At 43.4% G+C, this 21,875-nt stretch overlaps 1 protein-coding gene across 1 annotated transcript in view; it reads left to right on the top strand.

The window, feature by feature from the left end:
* Positions 1-21,875, top strand: part of KIAA2012 (KIAA2012 ortholog) — a 93,230-nt gene that overhangs the window by 10,101 nt on the left and 61,254 nt on the right. The window contains exons 3-7 of the mRNA XM_087819664.1: positions 11,086-11,269; positions 11,915-12,045; positions 14,709-14,877; positions 17,320-17,466; positions 20,460-20,630. Of these exons, the coding sequence (XP_087675790.1) occupies positions 11,086-11,269; positions 11,915-12,045; positions 14,709-14,877; positions 17,320-17,466; positions 20,460-20,630 (802 nt within the window). The remainder of the gene's footprint in view (positions 1-11,085; positions 11,270-11,914; positions 12,046-14,708; positions 14,878-17,319; positions 17,467-20,459; positions 20,631-21,875) is intronic.

The following is a 21,875-nucleotide window of genomic DNA, read 5'->3' as shown; positions in this document are numbered from 1 at the left end:
TGTCCACCATGACTACTCATCTATGAAATAAACTTGTATGATATGGTAATTGTACTATACATTCTGTCTTCTACCTTGCTTTTTCTACTTAACATATTATTCTACACGTTGAAAATGAGTGAATAGATTTAATCCTGACTGGTCTTCTTGGAAGCCCTAAGCAGGCCTTGGGCTTCTCTCAATGCTTTAGTTATCCAATGAGATGTGAAATTTATCAACCCACTTCACAGATGTAATTTGAAAAACTACTTAGAGAAACCAGAAAACTAGAAAAAACTTAAAGAAGTTTTTTATTATTCTGTGGTAGGCAGAATAATGCCCCCCAATGATGTCTATGTCCTAATCCCTGGAACCTTTGAATTCGTTAGGTTAAATGGCAAAGGGGAATTAAGGTTGCTAATCAGATGGGTTTAAAACAGGGAGATTTTCCAGGATTATCTGGGCAGGCCCAGTATAATCACAAGGACCCTTATAAATGACTCAAAAGGGAGAGCCAGAGAGATGGCAGCGCAAGGACTCAGCCCAAAATTGCTGACTTTGAAGATGGAGGAAGAGGTCACAAGCCAAGGAATGCAGGTGGCCTCCAGAGCTGGAAAAAGCAAAGGAACAGATTCTCCCCTAGTGCCTCCAGAAAAAACACTGCCCTGTCAACACCTTGATTTCAGCTCAGTGAGACCCATTTCAAGCTCTGACCTCCAGAACTATAAAATAACAAATTTGTATTGTTCAAAGCCACTAAGTGTGTGGTAATTTGTTGTACAAACAACAGGAAACTAATACAGAGGCCAAGATTACCTTTCAAAGTCTAAGCAAAGATGATACCCCAAATTCCAGGACAAAAGAGTCTAACTCTTTTAAGCAGTTCCCTGCACCATTGAGCAAACTACCCAGTAAAGGTCCAGAAACAAGCTGGTGCTTCAGAAATACTCATTTATAAGAAAAATAAGAGGCTCTTGTCCAGATCAAATAGTGCATCATGCTATCTTCACCGAGGCCAGAGCATCTTAGAGGAGATCTAGTCTTGCTGCATTCACAGAAAAGTCATTTGAAGCAAAGATTGACAGGGAGGAAATACAGTTCCAGTTTGCCCAAAAAGGGTCTTGGATCTAATAGCACCATTATTCCAGAGCTTAACACAGTGCCTGGCACATAGGAGGTGCTCAACAAATAGTCATTGCATGACCAAAGGGAAAAATGGAGTGAGTGACTTAAGTCATTTTGCTTCCACTGCTCTCCCTACAATTCTTTCTTTCTTATCCTCTGGAAAAAGCCTCAAAATTTATGTTGGGCTGAATTTTTCAGGCTCTTTTTGCACTTGAAGTACCTGCCACATAAACTATCCAGACATCAAGGACCAGTTGACACTCTGTGTTTGGATTCCAAGCATTCATTTAATTTAGAAATTCCTACAGTGTAAAGCCAATTGAATAAGCCATGCTCTCTTTCATGTGTTACTCAATTTATTTATGAATCATCAATCTGTCTTATTCATCCCTTTTTTCTCCAGTGCTTGGCACAGTGTTTGGTGTAATGTAGGTCTTTGATGAATGAATGAATGAATGAATGAATGAATGAATGAATGAATGAATGAATGAATGAATGAATGAGTGTCCTGGATACCTGTTTCTCTCTCCCCAGCAGAGGTATTCCCTCATCTTATGGACTTGGCTTCCCAGGCCTCTCTATCTGAAGAGTCTCTCTGGTGGCCCTGAATCCTCAGCTACAGATGTGGGCTGACCTTCTGTGGCATTTCCATGTCCTAAACACATCAGAATGGGAGCAAACCACAGCTTTGCTCAGCAGAACAAAGGCCCAAACCTTCTCTCCCCCATCCAGCAGGTTTTATATTTTCATCATATTTTTCTTTTCTTTTTTTTAAACCATAAACCTTCCTTGGTAAATTCTGGCAGGATATGGCAAGGAAACTCAGGCCAGTGGCTTATTGACCTATCCTGAGTAATGATTATCTGGTGGGTGGTGAGGCATTGACCAGAAAGCAGCATGAGAAAACTTCCTGGGATGATGAAACTGTTCTGTATTTTGTTTTGTGTGCTGGTTACAAAGGTGTATACAATCATAAGACTTTATTAAACTGAACAATTAAGCTCTGTGCATGTTATTATGTATAAATTATGCCTCAATTTTTGAAAAAAATTAAAAGAGAAGGATTCTGAGATCACAATCAGTTCATCAGTCAAGAATGCCATAATTAATCGGCGATGTCTGCCATGGACAAAGGGGGTGGGAGAGATGTCAACACAACTATCACATGTTTGCTATTCTTGTGCTTAACTGATCATCCTTAGAGAGTTTCTGCATCATTTAAGTGGTTATAATATTAACTCATCCACCTTAAAGGATTATAATGAGGTGAAAGTTCTTGTACTATATAAATCCCTAGCCAAGTATAAGATGTTACTATTCACATTTGCTCCCCATGATGTCTTGCACGGTGGGACTGAATTTGGCAGAAAATTCTCCCTGGCTGAAATGAAAGTCAGCAGAGCCAGATATTTTTTAAATGCCAGGCTCCCTATGAACATGGATGTAGTTTGTCTGTCCCATTATTCATCTTACAAACATTAAATGACGATTCTGATTTGTCAAGCTGGCTTTCCCATTGCCACACAGGACCACTAAAGTGATTTCCACAGGCTGAACTAAGTAATGTGTTTTCTTTTGAGGCTCTTTATCCCTTTCTGATGCTCAAGCTCAAAATGGGGTCTGGTATTTCTCATTTTTCCTTCTCCTTCCAACTGCAAACCTGTAGGGGACTTTTACAGCTTTTCTCTGTGGGCTCTTGGTTTATGTCTGTTGGCTGAGGCATCTGTTTCTGGTGCCTTCCGGCACCTTCCAGGAGTCTCCTGGATTACTGATGAGGATTGTGCTAACCAGCCTGTATCAGTGGGAGGCTCAGGGCTCAGCCATGCTGTTTCCTGACTGGTGTCCCCACAAAGGGAACAGGATAAAGCCTGGCAACTGTACCTCTGCTTTTGAAGCCAACCAGAGATCCACGCCCTCCGAGGTCTCTTGTAGACATGGCCCCCTGACACCATGTACAGGCTCCAAGGTGCAGGCCAGTGGGGTAATGGGAGGAGGTGCACACATTCTGGTATGAGAGTGTATTTTTCATCAAGGCTTAAAACACCAGAATTTCAGGCCCAATGTTGTGTACAAGCAAGCCTCATACCTTTCACCCTTTGTTCTTACCCACACTTGCAAAGGAACATAAATGTGGGGAGGAAGAGAAGCCTGGCCTTCACTGTAGCTCCTCTTAGCAGCCTTGTACTCCACTTCCCCAGCAGAACTCTCTTCCCAACCTTCCCCACTCAGAGACTTCAGATCCCTCAGTTCAATCCCTGTCTTTTACAAGGTAAGGAAAAAGAGGCCCAGAGGGAAAAGTAATTTGTCCAAGGTTAGTTAGCCAAAAGCAGAGCTGGGACCAGAAGCCAGATACTCCCCAAACCCCTGGCTCCATATTCTTCCCAACAGTCCTTAGTTCCCCTTCCAAGGTGATCTTAGCTCCTCCAGAAAGTGGAAATGTTAGGCCTCTTCCTCTTAAACAGGGCGGCTCTCCAGCACAATCCACTTAGGAGTGAGATGGACACCATTCTGCTGAACAGAGATCCCAAAAGCACTCTGCAAATAAAGGCTTAAAAATGAAAACAGGAAATGGTTGGGGATTAGAAAGAGTTGTCAGATTTAGTGCATACACACACATAGAGACAGAGAGAGAGAGTTAAACTTGCAATATTTGGTACATATTTCTACTAAAAAGTATTCACTGTTTATTTGAAATTCAATTTTAACTGGACATCTCACATTTTATTTGGCAAATCTATTGGGATAAGAGGGGTGTACTGTAGGATCTGCCAGTGTCCACTTGGCGATTTGCTGTTTATTCAGCACCAAGAAACAGACAGGACTAGAGGAAAACTGGCTTTCTTCTTGCTTGATAGGTTTGACTCAGAAAAGGAGAGAAAAGCCTCTCCCCAATAAGTGATGACTTGAAAAAAAGTGAGAGATGTAGGCTTGACTAGTAACTGGTTTTATTTTCATGGCAGGCCCACAGTTACCATTTATTTAACACTAGTTAGAAAGAGCCTCTTAGCCAAAGATGTGTTTATCATTGGGTGGAGCAGAGAGCAGAGCAGGGCACTGCTCCATAGCCTGGGTCCAACATCTTCAAGGATTAGAGACCCTCTTCACATCAAAAACATATCTCACACCCCCCTCTATGGAAGTCATATGGCTACAATGTGCAGTTTAAGAAAAAATCCATCTTAGGCCCTTTGCCATAATTCCTCACCAAAGGCCCTCTGGAGGGGGAAACCCACAAGCTGGAAGGAATGGCAGTACTGTGGTATGAGATCACTGCCCAAATAGCCTGTGCCACCCCCAACCTTCACTTCCTGTGTGGTGCTGGTCTTGTCACCCCTACGATAAATACTCCCCACCCTTCAGGCCCACATCTTCTAAAAAGGCATCTCTGACAACTTCAGCCAATATTGAGCTCCTCATTTTCTGACCTCACATCACACTGACAGTTGAGGCCACACAGTTGAGCACCAGAGAGTTTAGTCCCTTCAACAATTAGTGTCTTTAAAAATGAGCCATGGCTCTTCTGTATCTACCCCACTGCCTAGCAAAGGGGTGAGGCCATTGGTAAGCCCTCAATAAATACTTGTAGAATGACTGGATTGAGAATCATGGGGCCTCCAGAAGCAAGCAGGATACACCTAGGAGAAACCTTTGGATTTTCCTCCTGAGGCAGGAGGAGCCTTTTACCCAGCCCCAAAGAAACAACCATGTTTCTTCCACCAGGGAGACCCAGTTCTTAGAAGTGAAAGAATCATACATGTGGCACAGGACCAGAAGCTCCCAACACACTGAATAGAGGACTCTCTGTGTTCTGTCTGATTTTTTTAATCCCTCACATCTCCTAATTGTCTTCCTTAATGGGCAATGTCCAAAGCTAAGACTAGTGTTCTTATCCATAAGACCTCTAAACGGTTGACCATTATTTCTACCCATAACTCCAGACCTGCACTTCGGGATACATCAAGCATTCTGTGCTGCTCCAAGAAAGTCACCTTAAAGTACCAAAGAATCTGAGACCACAACAGGATTTTTCAGGGGTACCCCCAAAATGCCATCTCCTGCCTGTCTTCCCTCCACTTTGGATTCAATAAGCAAAATTTTTTGAACCAGGTACATGTTGATTTTATATCCAGATCTCAAATATCTGGATTTTAACACCTTAAAGTGGAGTTTCCCAAAATTAAGGTCTAGAAATTCTGGGTTTCATTGTCCTCATCTTTAAAATGGGGGTGTTAATCTAGACCAGCATTGTCAGGCAGCACTTTCTGCAATGATAGAATGTTCTATATGTGTTGTCCAAAATAGTAGCCATTGGCTGCATGTGGCTACTGAGCACTTGAAAAGTAGGTAGTGCAACTGTGAAACTGAGTTTTTAAATTTTATTTACTTTTAACTAATTTACATCTAAATAGCCACATGTAGCTAATGGCTACTGTATTGGACAGTGTAGGTCTAGATTCCAGATTTTAGACGATTTCTTAAGTCTGTTCCACTCTAAAACTCTTTAACCCAATGGTTTTGTGCAATATCATAAGAAAAAGCATAGGCTTTGGAGCCAGAAATCTCTGTTGCAATGGCTGTTATCTCTCTTACTAGATATGTATCTTGAGCAAGTCACTTAACCTCTTTGAGCTTGTGTTTGCTCATCTCTGTAATGAACATAATAAGACTCACCTCATTACTGCACTGAAAATTATTGTGAACTGTCTGTAAGCTATTCAGTACTATGGGGATTCTACTTGCCAACATTATTCTTGAGAACCTGAAGCACTAAAAGAGCCAGAAGTTGCCTTCTCTAAGGTAGATGGGGAAAGATAACTGGGTAGCACTAATGGACAAAGAATAGGGCTTTGGCTAGTACCAGAGTTTTCGAGAAAAGAAAAGGAAAGAACAAAAGCCTAATATAAAGTTAACTTTTCTGAAATTAAAAAGAAAATTTCCAGAAACAATGGTATTGCCTAACCAAGCCCTGTCCTTGGAAAAGGACCTGGTCAGGATAAGTAGAGAATCTAGTCTATTAAATGAGTGGAGAAAAATGGTAGGTTCTCAGAGCCTGGTGCCATTAAATATTCCTGCTGTACACCTCCCTTGAGTCTTGACTACAGCACCAGGGAATTCAGTCATAACCTGATCCCCATGTAATTCATCTACAGGAAAGATGCTGGTCAGGCAATTGTATTTCTCTTTGTAAACTAATACCCTAGTCTATACGCCAGTATCTGTGCACGTTGTTAGTATGGGTTGACATCCCTGCGACCAGCTGATTCGGGGGCACTGAAGAGGTCAAGTTTCTGAGCCATCCATGTCTTGGGATTGATGAACTCACCCAGATAATGCTCCTGTGTTGGAACCCTCTGCCCTTCCCCAGATGGCACCCCACCTTGCCATTGCCTTAAGCCCTCTTTCTTCAAGTACCCTACTGTCTTCAGTTAATATTCTTAGACTTTGATGCCCTCGGATAGAAAAACACTGGCCAATGGACTGCAATATTTCCATTTTGGGGGTGGATCACCATTGTACACCTAAGAGATCAAGTGACTTCCCTAATTGATGCCATATACCAAGGAGCTGTAGCAATCCGGCAAAACCTAGAGCAATATAGAATAAGCGATTAAATATGTGCCATTAGCACCTGCTTCCAAGCCCTGTTACCTCTCTGGGCCTCAGTTTTCCTCATTTACAAACTGGAGATGACCATGCCTACCTTTACCTCCCAGGATTAGATGTGGGAGTTAAAGGGGATAAAGTAGTATCTGCCACATAGTAAGTGCTCAAGAAATGTTAGTTATAGACCTCCCTCGCTTGTTATTTTTTAAAGCATAATTGCTAATTAATTGCAATACCCAACTGCGCATGATCACAGGACCAAAAGTCAGTTTGTTAAGAAATAAGAACAGATCTAAGTCTGTAACTTGAACCCTAACTGATGGTTTTATTGGTTTTAACTTCACCTCCCTTCAACCCCCCTCTCTTTGCCAGACACTCACTCTCTTTGGAAAAGTAGCAAAAGTCCTGGCTACAAATCCCAGATCCTCCAACAATGTGATGTTGGCTAAGTCTTTTATGCTCCCTGAATCCTTAGTTTGCTCATCTGCAGAATGTTAGTAACGGTATCTGCACTCCACCTTCTCTGAGTTATTGTGAGAAATCACAGGAGAGGACAGAGGTTAAAAAAAAAAAAAAAAAAAAGCTATCTAAGAGCTCTACATTGCTACCACAGTTCACATTATTCAGGTAATCTGAATCCATATTTGAAATATAGAGAGACCAAGTTTTGTAGTCTCCTTTCAACAACTGAAACTTCTAATACTTCGCTTGCAAACCTGTTTCTATTAAGCATAAACAAATGAGCCAAGCTGATGTTTACTGAGAAGAATCTTGATTTCCCTGGAATAGATTGAGTCATATAATCAAAATCACCTGGGATACAGCCAAAGGGAAGAATGCCTCTCTATATCCCCTGACCCACAATGCCCCCTCCCCTAACTTAAACAGTCTGCCATGGGGTTGGGCCAATGGCCAGAGTTCTATACCCTCTACCCTCAGAAATTTGTTTCAGGTGATTTGGACCAGGAAGAATAGACGAAGTCTGGCTTAACCCCAAAGGATCATTGTAGAACACACAAAAAGGTCTTTAGTGCCACACCCTGTAAGGAGTCGAGGTCTTCTTAGGGACAGGCCTAATGTGGCCCTGGGCATCCTCAGATTGAGGGGTCCCCAGGGCTCCTCAAGCTTCCCTGGGCCACAAAAACCTGAGCGGACCCCTCTGAATCTGAGCCTGAGTCCTCATCTGTTCCACCAACACTCTCCGCATCACCTCGGCCCCCAAAGAGCCTTAGGAGCCAATGAGCACAAGAAGGAGAGCTGGAGGGAGGGAGAAGCCCCCTGAGTGAACATTTGGCTCTGGACCCAAGGACAGCAAGGATGGGAATGACTTAGGGAATGACGAAGGCTGGGGAGGGTAAAGGGAAGGTGGGGCTGGCTGGGAGCCTCTAGAGGTCCCGCGCTCCAACATACACAGAGACCCGAAGGCTTCCAGAGCCCTTGGTTGAAAGACAACCCCACATTGTTCCGCCGAGTTGCACGCTGAGAATGGAGGTGTTGCTAAAGCAGCTCCATACAAAGACGGTTTGCCAGACTGTTTCGGCAATAAATCTACTTTGAGTAAGTGATGAAAATAGCTGCAGGACCCTTTAAACCATCGATGAAAGATTCGTTAACTATGCAGGAGTCATCTGTTGACTCAGATTCTTCCCGAGGGTCGGACAGGGTAAGTTCAGAGAGCCAAGCAGCCATCCCACCACAGTGCTCTTGGCAGAGGTTCCTTTGCAAGTAAACAACCAGCAGCCAGCCAGGAAATCAAGGGCTTTGGACCCAGTGTCTCAGGGGCAACAAAGCAGGACTGCAGGTCACCCTGCCGTAATCACCACTGTTACCCGCCCGTCCCTCATGGTTTACAAAGGGCTGCCACATTCATTATCTGATTGAGCTCGTACAACTCTGCAAAGAGGTGAGGGCAGGAAATCAGTATCCCCATTTTACAGATGAGGAAACTGAATCCCATAAAGGAAGACTCAACCCCGAGCCTCTAGGAAGGGCAGTTCTGTTCCTCCAACCTGGCTGCCACATCCATGGAGGCACCAGCAGAAACACAGAAAGAAGGAGGGAGGGGGAACAAGGGGCTTGATCAACACTTGTGCTCAGAAAAGCAAGAAGAGAGGCAGCTGTAAGACCTTGTCCATCTCCAGAGTTACAAAACTGACCCACTGTTCACCTTTGCAGGTCAGTAGGGGCTGGATGAATGGGGAGCTGGGGCTGGTGGACGCTGGACCAGGGCTCTGCAGCCAAGAACCATGGCAATCAGGGGACTCACTTGCAGCAACTCAGGAAGCAGCCCTGGCAGGAAGATGAAACCCAGGCAGAGCTACCATTTCTAATGGGCTTCCCTCTGTCATTGTTCTTCTTGACTTCAGGGGGATGCCCCGTCCCTTCACCATTTCTTGGGGTCCTCCAGAGAAGAATAGAGTACTTTGAGTCTACTGACTGATGTTGCCCAAAGTTTCACCTGTGGAACCCTAGCATTGCCAGATACTCCATGAAAAATGAAAAGGGCTTCATGGCCAAATACATTTGAGAAATGCCGCACACCATCTCCTCATGGAGAGTCACATTGCACTTGAATAGGTGCCATTTTCGAGAAGTTCCATAGGTAAAGTAGCCAGTTTAACTTCAACTCATGGGTTTCCAAATTTATTTAATCACAAATCTTCCCTAGAGTCTCCCCCCATCTAGGCAGCTGTAGTCTCTAGAAAAAAGAGCTCTTGGCCTTAGAATTGGAAAAGTCTTGGTTTGAGTCCTATATCTTACTAGTTGTGGTGAGTCTGTCCAGGAAATTTAATTAACTTTGAGCCTGAATTACCTGTTCCGGAAAATGGAGCTGTCATCACACATATCTCACAAGGTTACTATGAGAATTAAATGAGTTAAAATGTAAAAATGCTTTCTAAACTCTAAAGCCTGTGTGTGTATGTGTGTGTGTGTGTGTGTGTGTGTGTGTGTGTGTGTGTGTGTGTACAAGATGACAGGGGTTCAGAGCAACATAGACAGCACTTGCTCCTATCTTGAATAAATTTGACTTATAAGGTCATATGCCAATGAGAACAGGGAAGGGGGAAAAGTACCACATAGTGGAATAGGAGAAGGAAGATATATTTTATGGTCGATAAAGTCAATGATACTAGCATTTCAGTTTTTTAAATTTTTTATTTTTTTCTTTGCACTGTAGGCATGCACAGCTGGTCTTGTAGCCCAGAATCAGGATGAGGGAGTGGTGGGTGCAGGTGGGGTTAGTCCCCCACTTGTAGCCTATCTGCACATCCTGCCCCCACCCCACCCCAAGCTTTCCCCTGGTTTTCACTCATAGAAGTCATCAGGCAAATTTTTTACCTATAAGGGACTATGCATCTTCAACCAAGACTCTGAGGTTTAGTTGGAAGCCCAGAGGTAGTTGTGCTTTTACATGGGTTTCCAACATGCTATCACCCATCCTCACATGATTGATGAGCTTCTTTGTGTTCTCTGGAGGTCTGACCCTAGTTTTTGGGCCATATGCCCGACCCTCTGAGAGTGAGCTATCTGTGGGGACATGTGGGCAGGGATATGCAACAACAGTGGGAACTTAGTTATCAACAGTCTCTTACAGTACATCAACCAGTGGAAGAGTTTAGAAGATGATGAGTGGGAGCTCTTGCCTCTGTAACTATTTCCATTCATTTCATCTGTGGGTCTTTGGATCCGGTGAACCCCTACCTGGAGTCTTTGGAGCTATACAGGAAAATGCTGCCGTGGTTCAGTGTATATTCTGGATGACCACATTAGCCACTACTCACAGCTAGAGGATAACATGGGCTTCTTGAATGCATACATGGGGGCTTCATCAACTCCTCTGTGCTGCAAATTACCTCCTATATTACCTCCCCTACCCCCTTATCTATTGTGTATTCCATCTGAGAAGAAATGCTCCAAAGAGGTCCTGGCCACCAAATACGATTCTCTCACAAAAGTCCACCTGACTCATATTGGTGAACAGCAGAAGCTCCAACTAAGGGTGACCTAATAGTCCACCTCCCATTCATTTGACATCTGATCAAAAAGACTTACCTTTGTCTTCGTGTTATTAGGAAATTCTGATGAACACTATTACTCATTGATTCAGAAAGACAGACATTCTTTTGCATAAAAGTAAAAAAAAAAAAAGAAAGCTCTATATGTCAGGCATGATTAAATGTCATTCTTTCTCTCATCAATAATAAAATATTTTATTGTAATAAACAGAATTAGAGATCTTACTATCATAGCCATGTTTTTCTTCCCAAGCTACAAGGGAGACTTCATCCTTGGAACCACAAGTCTAGCTACAAAGTCTGTCCTGCTCTGCTCCTTTATAAAGCCTATTGACAGAAATATGTACCTGTCATTCCCTAGGACACATCAATAGAGAACCACCATCGTACGCACGCTTCAAAGGAAAACCACAATGAAAAAACACAGCAAACCTCTAGGAGGGCCTTTGGGCATGCCCACATTAATCATCCTGGGCTCCTGAGTGACAAATCCCACATTACATTCTACAGCGACGCCTTCCCCAATAGGAAAGCAGATCTCAGCGGTAAGAAGCCAAAAGTCTTGCTTGTTAATCTGGGTAAACCTAATCATGCAGAGTTTGTTTGAGAACACTGAGGCAGGCTGAGTGTCACTTCCTTATGCCACTCACCTTAGAAAAGAACAGCCAAAGTTCAGTTGGAGGTGGGAATGAGACTCACAGGCTCTTCCTTGCCTAGTACTCAACTGCACACATCCTGCAATCAGACTACCTGGGTTCAAATTACACCCCCACCTTTTCTAGCTGTGATCTTGAGCATGTTATTTAATTGTGCTGAGGCTCAGTTTCCTCACCTATAGAATGGGAATAATGATAATACCTCCATAAATCTACTGTAGGGATTGAGTTAATGCATGTCAAATACTTTGAGCAATTCTTGTCCCATATTTAACACTCAATATATATCAACTATCATTATTATTATTGTTAGCAGTCTCCCCATCACCTCACTCAGTCAGCAAGAACCCAACCAGATAACGAGATTAGGGCTCCTCGAACCTGCCCCACCCGAAGCCATGGCTGTCTCAGTGTGCCAGCGCTCTTTTTTTTTACCTCTCTTCCCGTTAACCCCAAAATTATAAAAGTTGAAAGTCAACCATCCCTCCCCATACCTGCAACTAATAAGTTCTCATTCCTACCCTGTTTCTACAGACAAACAAGGGAATATGAAACTCCACAAGGGCAGAAGCAGCCACTCATTACAGGAGTCTCCTGCTGGAAGATGCCTCTTCCCTCCTGTGGCATCTGCCACTGACCCACCTGGGGAAGTAAAGAAGAAAAAGGTGTGTGTGTGTGTGTGTGTGTATGGGTGTACTTAAAAGATTAATCTCAATTTAGAAACACAGTGACTCAAAAGGACGTCTCAGAGAGAGAACTGCCCTTACGTCTGAGCTCGCCATGCGGAGCTGGAATAAAGCTGCAGTAATTTACTAAATATTGAAAATAGTGAAGTCTGAGGAATTTCAGCTGCCCCCAGTTCTACCTTAAAGCATATGATGTTACTGCATGCTCTAGTGGCAACAGAATCCTTTGTTCTGTTAAGGGGTTGGAGGTTATCTGTAAACAAGTAAGAACAAAATTTGAGTTTGTAAGCAACTGATCCACTTCAAACTGAAAATGCTGGAGATCTCAGATCCAGCAATGGTTTTGCTTAATTGAGAGTCTGTCACCTTTGAAAATGTAGGGTACATTTTGCAGATTTATCAACCCCTTCAGGAGTCAAGTACGCTTTCTTCCTTAGTGATGTCTTTAGCTGTCTCTGGCCTGACCCTGCCTTGCAATTCCATGTGGGTCTTTGGTAGTTTGAAGGCACCTGTACTGAGTGGGAACCAGCGGCGGCTCCAGAATGCTCTACCCCAAAGCAGCTGTGTGAACATAAGCAAGTCACTCATCCCTTTAAGCTTCAGTGACCTCGTCTGTGTGATGGATAATAACACCAACCTCACAGGGCTAATGCAAGGAAGAAAGAACATGATGTGCTTTGGTGAAAGTATCTTGTGTCCGACTGGGAATTACAGCGTTGTTAGTTAATCGTGGGGAGCCGTGTCATCTGAAGTGACCCTGGAGGAGCCATGGGCACTCCAGGTGGTTTTGGTGCCAATGAGGGAGGCTGTTTTCAGTGTGTTCAGGGTTTTCTCAGATTTTCTGTGTCTGCTGATCTTAACCTTTCCAACCACCCCAGAAGGGCATGTGTCTTCCCAGGATCCTCTGGACCAGGAGTAAACAGCAGGCGTGACCTGCAAGAGGCCCTGCAGGCCTAAGGAAAGCCCCCAATCTCACACCCTGGGGTCAGCCCAGAACTGAACCAGGCTCAGAGGACAGGAGTACCTTCCCTCAACCCAGGTATAGGGTTTAGAGAGGAAAGCAATATTTTCCACTATATTAAAACTCTGTAAAATTTTAATTAGAATAAAGAAATTAATGCTTGGCTTGTCAGCCATACCTCACACAAATCATTTGGGTTTCCACATAGATTTCTCAATGCAAACCTTGTCACACAGAATGCACAAGGTCAGTATTCAGAAAAGGGCAGTTGGTGGGCAGCTGGCACCTGGGCAGTGAAGGTCTCCAGGAACATAAAGATCTTATGTGCATGCACAAAAGAAAAGTTCTCTTCTGACATGTATCATGGCAGTCTGAACACCCCCAGAAAACTGTGCCAAAGAGTTTAGAAAACAAATATACAATAAAATAAACACACACATACACACATACAAACTTCAGGTAACTACTTTGGATTGCAAACAAGGATAAATTTAATGTTCAAACAATCTGATAAAATAACCATTTGGGGGGGCGGAAAGATCCTATGTGCATGCATTTGGTTAATCATTTTCTTACTGTCTCAAAATTATAAATATTACTCTGCATATATGTGGTTGAATTTCCTTCATCATTCAACTCTAAACACGTAGGAAGCCTATGTGTGTTTCTGATTATTTTTCTCTTTTTGAGCATTAAAAAAGTGAGAAACATTTTTATTTTTCCTCCTGTGAAATTGAACTCCCTAAAACCCAGCACACATATATACTTCATAGAGCCAAGTTCATATGTTAAAAGCTGCAAACTAAAAGGAGAAATTTTCAGCAACTTCTGAATAATTGGAAACAGGAGGCTCTAAGTACCACTCCTGGTGTCTCTGTCTCTTTCTCTGTATACACACACACACCACATTTTGGACACAAAAACTGGGCTAAAGTTCTGGCTGATTCTGACACATGGTGATTCTTTTCAGCTATGCTTATATTACAGAAGTGTGGAGATACATAGGTATTCTGCTAGTGGTGAGATTGGGTATTAAACCCTAAAGAGAGAAGAGTCTTCTCTCAAAGAAATATCATAGAAATAAACCTAGTTACGAACACTATTGTAACTACATATCATTAGCTCATTTAACCCTCATGGCAATCTTTTGAGGTAGGTGGTATGATTACTCCCATTTTACAGAGGAAGAAATTGAGGTTTACAGAGGTTGCATAAGTTAAGCAGACACAATATGTATTCCTCTTTTCTGCTCTTTCTTACCTAAACAGTTGCATAGTCAATGCTCTGTACCTTGATTTTCTCCCATAACAACATTATGCTGAGATTTCTCCCTCTCCATACGTAGAAATAGCAGCTATATCATTTCACTCTGGTTCAGTTTCCCTAGCTGCAAGAGAAAGAAAGACTGTATTACCTCTCAAAGGCTGTTAAATTGATCACGTGTATACTTCTCAGAAGAACCAGAGGCTGGGTTAACAAGGGCAGAGCCGAGTTCCCACTCTGGTCAGATACCCGGGTCCCAGGTTGGTTAGCTTTACTTCTCAGCTATGGGTACTGAAGCCTCACCCAGCATCTCTTGGTGCTAGAGAAACAATAAGATACAATGCCATTTGTCCTCTGCAGGCAGCAGGGTTTGAATACCTGCCATCTTGGTTTTGTTTTGTTTTTAAATTTTCTTCAGGATTCAAAGGCGTTGAAATTACCTCCTATTTCTGAAGAACCACCCAGAGTCCTGAACCCCCTGGGGAGTCCATTTAAAGCCAGTGAGCCCCCAGAGGAGCTCCTCATCTTCCCAGTGGAGATTCATTTCCACACCCAACACCACTCAAAAGAGAAAGTACACAGAAGAGGTAGGTCCTCTGTGGATGGGTGCTCCTGAGGGAACTCAGGGAGACCAGGAAGGGCTGGGGTGTGGGTCCTGCTAATGCAACCCTCTCCTAAATCATGGCTAACCCTACCTGGGTCATCCCCTTCAGAGAACCTTTTTTAAAAAGAGGGGGAAAAGGTAGAATCTAGTAATAAGTCCCTTCTGATCATAGTCAACTCAATTTTTTAAATATTTACTGAGCCCATCATTAAGCAGTGCAATTTGCTAAACTGTGGAAGAGAAAGGAAGATGCACACAGATAAATAAGTCCGATGCACCACAGGTGTTATAAAGGTACAAGAATTTTCAGGCAGCTTACAAAAAATAAATACAATATCAACTAAAATTGAAAGTTTAAAAAAAGAAACTAGTTAAAAGAAGTAGAGAAATCGATGTTACCAGACATCTGGGATGAATTTTTTACATTAAGTAAGCACTGAATTTAGTTGAGTTTCCTGGCAGCCAAGGTAAAAAGGATATATTTGCATATATGGATCTTCATTTTATAAATGAAAGATAAAGGTTTGTCTGAAGAACTATTTTCCTGATTTTGAATTAGGTCATTATGTAAACATTAGATGATCTCTAAGATCCTTGCCAGAGCACAGATTCTTCGCTTGTAAGCTAAAAGAATATGAGTAAGCGAGAGATCGATTCCAACTGGTAACTTGGGAACCCTATATGGAGCAGACTTCTGAGCGACTACTAACCCTGCGCCCCAAGGAGAAATTCTTTCTGACCTTCCCAAGTCATTCTGCGGCACCCTCGCCTAAGACACAGTCTTGTCTGGGCAGCCTGAAACCAAATGTGACTCCCTAAACAGCCGACTTCAGTTTTGACGGGGCCCTAGTTCTGAGCTTTCTCAGCAGAAACTGCCACTGATTTCTCAGAAAGTTTTGTTCTAAGGCTGTTTGGAGTTCTCACTATGAAGAATGCCTAACTGTTGAGCTTAAAAGACCAGTCAATGGAAGGATACATAAGGGAACTTTCTGAGGGGATGAAAATGTTCTAAATCGTGGTGGTTGTGTGGGTATATACATTTTTCAGCACTCATCAAATAGTACACTTAAGATCTGTGCATTTCACTATAGAGTTTATACTTCAAAAAATTATCTCCTTAAAAAGAAAACCCACACACAGTATTTTAGATGTAGGTTCTGTTATTATTCAGGTGTGGTGAGGCCAACAGATCAGGAGACAACTGCCATTGAAAGGGTAGTTTCCTCACAGTCCCTGAAAGGAGAGGGTATGCCATGCCATGCAGGGCCACATGGGGAAGCATCAGGGTCAGTTAGGAGGCAGAAAGGCTGGGGAAGTAGGATTGAGTAAGAGACTTTATCGTGGTTTTTGCAGGAAGGAATGGGTGAGGCAGGGTAAGCAGGCAAAGTAGGTTTGGGATTGGCTCGTTTGAATAGTTTTGGTGGGTTCTGGGCATAGGGGCCATCCTTCATTGTCTGGTATCTGGCCCTGGTGTGGTTAGGGCAGGTAGATAGTGGCCTGGGTATAAGAGCTCCAGAAGGAAGGTAATTTTGGGTTAGGGGATCTGGATTGTTTGGTTTGCATATAAAAGGCATGCTCCCTGGTCCTTTATTATCTCAAGGAATTGGCTTGCCTTGGGAGGGACAGCCACAGGAGTAAGATCCCAGATGTCAAAACATCAGAATAAAAAGACATGCTTAATATACATAAAAATAGACTATTAGTGGGATTGGGTTAAATCCTGATTACTTACCATGATAATCCTGGCAAGCAGACCACTAGGCCATCATGAACCAGACTCTTAAAACTATTAGATACACTGAGCTTGCCAACACATGGCCAAGTGAAAAATAGGAATAAAGTGCAGAGAAAGTGAATCCACTGAGTTCTTACTGCTTTTGTATGTCAGTGAGAACTCCTTCAGCAAAAAGTTTCAGAAACGTAACTTAAACTATCTTAAGCAAAAAAGAAATGTATTAGCTCATGGAATTGGGTAGTGCCAGGATGATCAGAGTCCAGGCTCAGTTGGATCCAGGCCTCAGAAATTGTCATCTGGGCACTATTCATCTCTCTCTGCTCTGTTAGCCTTTCATCTCAAGCAGGCTGTCCCATGTGGTGGTAAAGATGGCCTCCTGCAATGCCATGCCAGCCTCCTACCTGTTAACCCCAGTCAAAAGGCTATGCCTCTAAAAGCTCTTGCAAAAGTGCTAGAATTGCCTCTGATTGAGTTACGTGCCCACCCTGGGTCCAATCACTATGGCTAAGGCTATAAAGTGCTCTCCTTAACTCGGCTTCAGCCCCATGCCCATCCATGGAGTCAGGAAATGGACACAGTTCCACCCAAACCACATGGTGCAAGCAGGGAAGAGATGGGTCCCTCCAAAAAGAGGCAGCTGGCAAAAACCACAGACATTTACCACAACTTGGCTTTCTACTTGTCTCCCAGGTGCTACAAATGCTGAGTCGGGACCAGAAATAGAAGAGGCCAGTCCTTTATGGAGGCCTCCCGTGAAGCCTGAGTCCTTAGAAAGGCTGAGGGAGTTAACAGTGCATGTCCCAGTGGATACGGGCAGGGACACACCCTCACTTCAAGGTAGCTACTCTCACTCTCCAGCATCCCACAGGAATCTCACTCCAAAGGGAAGCAAGGCAAGATGCACAGGGTCCTCAGCCATGGAAAAGGAAGCTGGAAGGGAGGTGGCCACTTGAAGATGGCTTTTGTTCAGGCAGCAGGTGCCTTAATCAACATGCTGCAGTAAAACCATCTTAGTGTCTAGCTCATAGATTACTCCTTAGATCATCCCCCTGCTATTTTCTGGTTGCAGATGTAAAATAGCACCAAATAACTAAAAATTTGCGTCATGCTCTATAGTTTGTCTTGTGTTTTTAACCCATGAAATTTCATTTCTAATCTGTTTAGGAATATGTATTTACTCATTAAAAAGTCCATAACATCAATAATAAAAATTTTCACTCCAGTCTTTCAATACACCATATGGACATTTGGAATTACACACACAGGTGTGTATTTGTATGTATTGGATAGGTTAAAAGTAACAGGCCATATTTAGAAAGCTCCCCATTTTCAGAAAACGGAACCACCTTTCCAAAGAGCAAATGCAAGATGACAGTATCACACATGTTAGGTGATCCGTAACCAGTGGCAATCAGTAGTAGAAGGCAGGCATTAATATTTAAGGATTTCTTCCTCTGTACTAGGCACCATCCTTAATTTTTAACACATAGTATCTCATTTTCTCCTTACAACAACCCTACCCTCACTCCACAGATTAGAAAACTGGAGCCCTGAGAGATAAGTCCTTTGTTCGAGGTCACAGAACTCTAAGTGGCCCGGCTGGGATTGCAGCTTCTGGTGCCAGAACCTGTGCTCTTCTTACCTGTTACACTCACGGCCTTTTAGAATAAACAAAACCGTGAACTCAGGTCAGGATGTTCTTGAGACATTTGGGTTTTGAGAATCTCCTTTAATTATGGGGGCAGGGGCTTGTTTACTCTGTTAAGTGAGAGTTAATCATCCTAAAGACTATAAAGTTTCCTTTACAAAAAAATCAAATATGGGCAAGGGTCACTGTCTGCAAACAGGTAAGAAAGGAGCTTTCCACCTGGGGGCTATGCCATCAGGTACACAGCCAGAGCCACTGAGATCCATGGCAGTGTCGATGAATTGTGTCTTGGGTATTACTCACCTCACACTGCCCTCCACTTTTGAGCTGCTGTGTCCACCAGGGACCGAGTATCTCGAACCTTTCCACCCTCTGCCACCCTTCCAGGGAGAAGCTAGCCTAAGAAGTCCCTGGTACCTTGTTTCGAGTTAGTTCAGTATACGACCCAACCTAGTAGTAAATGCATAAAGAAAGAGTCCAAGGAGGCAAGATTTTCATGGCAACCTTTCTCACACAGAGTCCCTAGACAAGGGTGCTTAGAGCTGGTGAGACTGGTAAGACGGTCCCATTGCCTCAGAAGTTGCACATACCCATTTACTCACTTAGCCCTGGATTGTTTCACCTCTAATATCATAAAAAATAAAGCCAGGTTTTATTTATGCACAAACACACATGAATATTTTATTGTTGAACCATCTGAGAGTAAGTTGTAGACTTTGTACATTTTATTCCTGATCAGCACATATCTCCTAAGAGCAAGGACATTCTCCCAGATAATCACAATGCAATGATCACAATAAAAAAAAATTAACATGTAATATTATTTTCTAATACATAGTCCATATTCAAATTTCTCTAATTATACCAATAATGTTTCTTATAGTTTTTTTTCCTCCCCAGTCAATCCAGGATTCAACTCAGGGTCATGCATTGTATTTAGTTGTCACTTCTTTTTAGGATCTTTTTATCTAGAACACTGCCTTAGACTTGTTTTCCATGACAATGAATTTTTTTCTGAAGTGATTTAAAACAAGACCCATTTACTAGCTCACAGTTCTACAGGTCAGAAGTCTGGGTATGGTATATTTGGGTTCTTTGCTCAAAGTCTCTTGAGGCCAAAATTGAGGTGTCCAGTTCTCATCCAGAGCTTGGGGTTTTCTTCCAAGCCCAGACACTTTCATTTTTGAAGAGGATAGGCTAGTTGTTTTACAGAACAGCCCTCAACTTAGATGTGTCTGTCTCCTTGTGATTAAATTCTGATCAAACATTTTTGGCAAGAATAGCAGGTGATGTTATGTCCTTCTCAGTGTTTCACACCAAGGGACACAAATATCCCTTTATATTTATTTCATTTGTTATATCTTGTTCCATTACAAGTGATGCTAAATTTTATTACTTGGTTAAAGGTGGCTAGATTTCTCCATTGTAAAGACACCTTTTTTCCCTTTGTAACAAACAAGTATCTTTGAGTCAGTGTAGGAAGCCAGCTTTTACACACAAACAGCAACAGTGTGTTGAACATGAAATAAGGACCACTCTCTCTGAATGAGATTAAGACAAGGTCTCAGTCACTTAGATTACCAGGTTTCACCTCCCTAGAGCAGTCCCTACTAGTTCTGAGCAAGAGTTAGAAAAAGGGAGAACAGAGGTGGAGTATTACCATAAATCCCATTACTCTCTAACTACCATCTGGAGGGTGCTACTTTGTACTCCATGACCTTGAGGAGCTGTGTGATCATTGGTTCTACTTAGAGAAATTGCTTTGTGGTTGGAACTCTGTAGCCAATGATCCCATGAGTTCTCAAGCTGGGGTTCCTCTAGTAAGAACCTTCTGACTCAGGGTTGGGAGGACTCTGTAGCCTCTCTGGTCTTTCTTCTGTATCAGGAGCCCATCAACAGAGTGAGAACAATAACCATCCCAGCTCAGTTCCTCCCAGTTCTTGGAGATTCCCCCAAATGAAGAAAGGGCACTGTTCTAGCCAAGAGGAATTTCACTTTGGCAAAGGGAGTCACCTAGCCTCTGCTCCTTAGCAGGGCTGGAAAGAGGGACAAACTCGAGAACAAGTGGAATAAGCCATCCTGCACACTAGGAGCCACTGACCAAGTTAGAAAAGAGGTTACTTCTCCTTCCTGCTGATTCAAACATTCTCTCATTCATGCATTTTCTCCTTTGCTTTTGAAGATGCTAATGCCCCACTACAGAATGTGACCCCGCCACTGTCCCTGATCAAAGGAAGAAAAAGCCAAAAGGGCCAGAGGGGCTGGGACAGCCTGAGGGCATCTGGCCACAGCAGCACTACAGGCCCCCAGAACATGAGATGGTCCAGGGGTGAACTCCCAGCAGAAGGACAAGGTAATCACGGGGGGGGGGGGGGGGGGCGTCTGAATGCCCCCACCTTGGCTTGTCTGTAGCTTCAGGCTTATTTTAATCACCTTCCAGGGCCACCAGGCAACCATGATGTAAGCTGTCTGAAAGCCACCCCATTGGAAAGGGGAATTCAGCACTGTTTCCAAAATGTCAGTAGGATTAATGTTCACCATGCATATTCCTAAAGAGTCAGTACATGTTTTAAGGGTTTGCTGCACCAACACGCACTGCCAAGCTGCCCTGTGCTCTCCTCACTCCTGGCGCAGCATGTGATGACACAGCTCCCTGCGCTCACCAGGGAGACACGCTACTGGATTTACCAGGCGGCCTCAACATAACCCTCTGGGCCAGGGCGCCTGGTGACACTGACAACAGGAAGAGCCCCCGAGAGAAGTCATCCTCCAGCCCAGGGCAGAGCCTGAGGCCCGAGCACAGAGAGAGAAGGACTCCTGATTTCTATTGAAGGGCGAGGCAGGGCGACGCCACACCCTCTATGACTTAATTCTTACCCTTAAGAGCTGACAGTCTAGGAGACTAAGATGCTTATACAAGTGCAATAATGCAAAGACAGTATAGTAACAGCTTCCACGAGGGCTTTGATCTAAAAGCAGCTCATAAAGCTAAAATTGCTTCAAGTCCAAATTGCCCCTGAAAATCCCATTGGGAAGTGCCATGCTGGAGACAAACTATTTTCTAGAAATTGCAGCCCAGCCAGCTGTCCCTCCCTCTTCACAGCCTTGGGCTGCTTTCTGTGGTTGAGCACCAGATGAAGGAGGTGGTGTGTGTTTGGGCATCAGACAATGTGAAAAAAGTATCTGTTAACAGCAGAATCACACTCAGGGCTGCGGGAAACACTCTGAGAGGCACGCGGGAACTGAGAGGCACCAAGAAAACAACAGTTACCACATCTTTCATTTTCATCTCATGCTCACCCAGAGACAGATGCCTCACTACGTAAATCTCTCTCTCTCCCTCCCATACACCCCTTCCAAGTATGTACACTTGAAGTCTCGTAAGCATAAGTTAAATACATAGATCCACAATTAAACACGTAAGTCCATTGTGTTTACAGCTTCTCTGTTTAAAGCTGAAATGGTAAAATTAAATCTCCTCCCTCCCCCAACTCTCTCTCCCTTTTCCCCCAAAGACATCATTGTCACTTATAAAGCATTTCAGAGACAGAATCTGTTACAATCCGCTCCTTTTCACACTTGCATGGCAGTGGTGTTG

This window comes from Miniopterus natalensis, chromosome 8 (genome assembly GCF_054644295.1).
Source record: "Miniopterus natalensis isolate mMinNat1 chromosome 8, mMinNat1.hap1, whole genome shotgun sequence".
NCBI lineage: Eukaryota > Metazoa > Chordata > Mammalia > Chiroptera > Miniopteridae > Miniopterus > Miniopterus natalensis.
The sequence above is the reverse complement of the archived record's forward strand: the minus strand, read 5'-3'. Positions and strand labels throughout refer to the sequence as shown.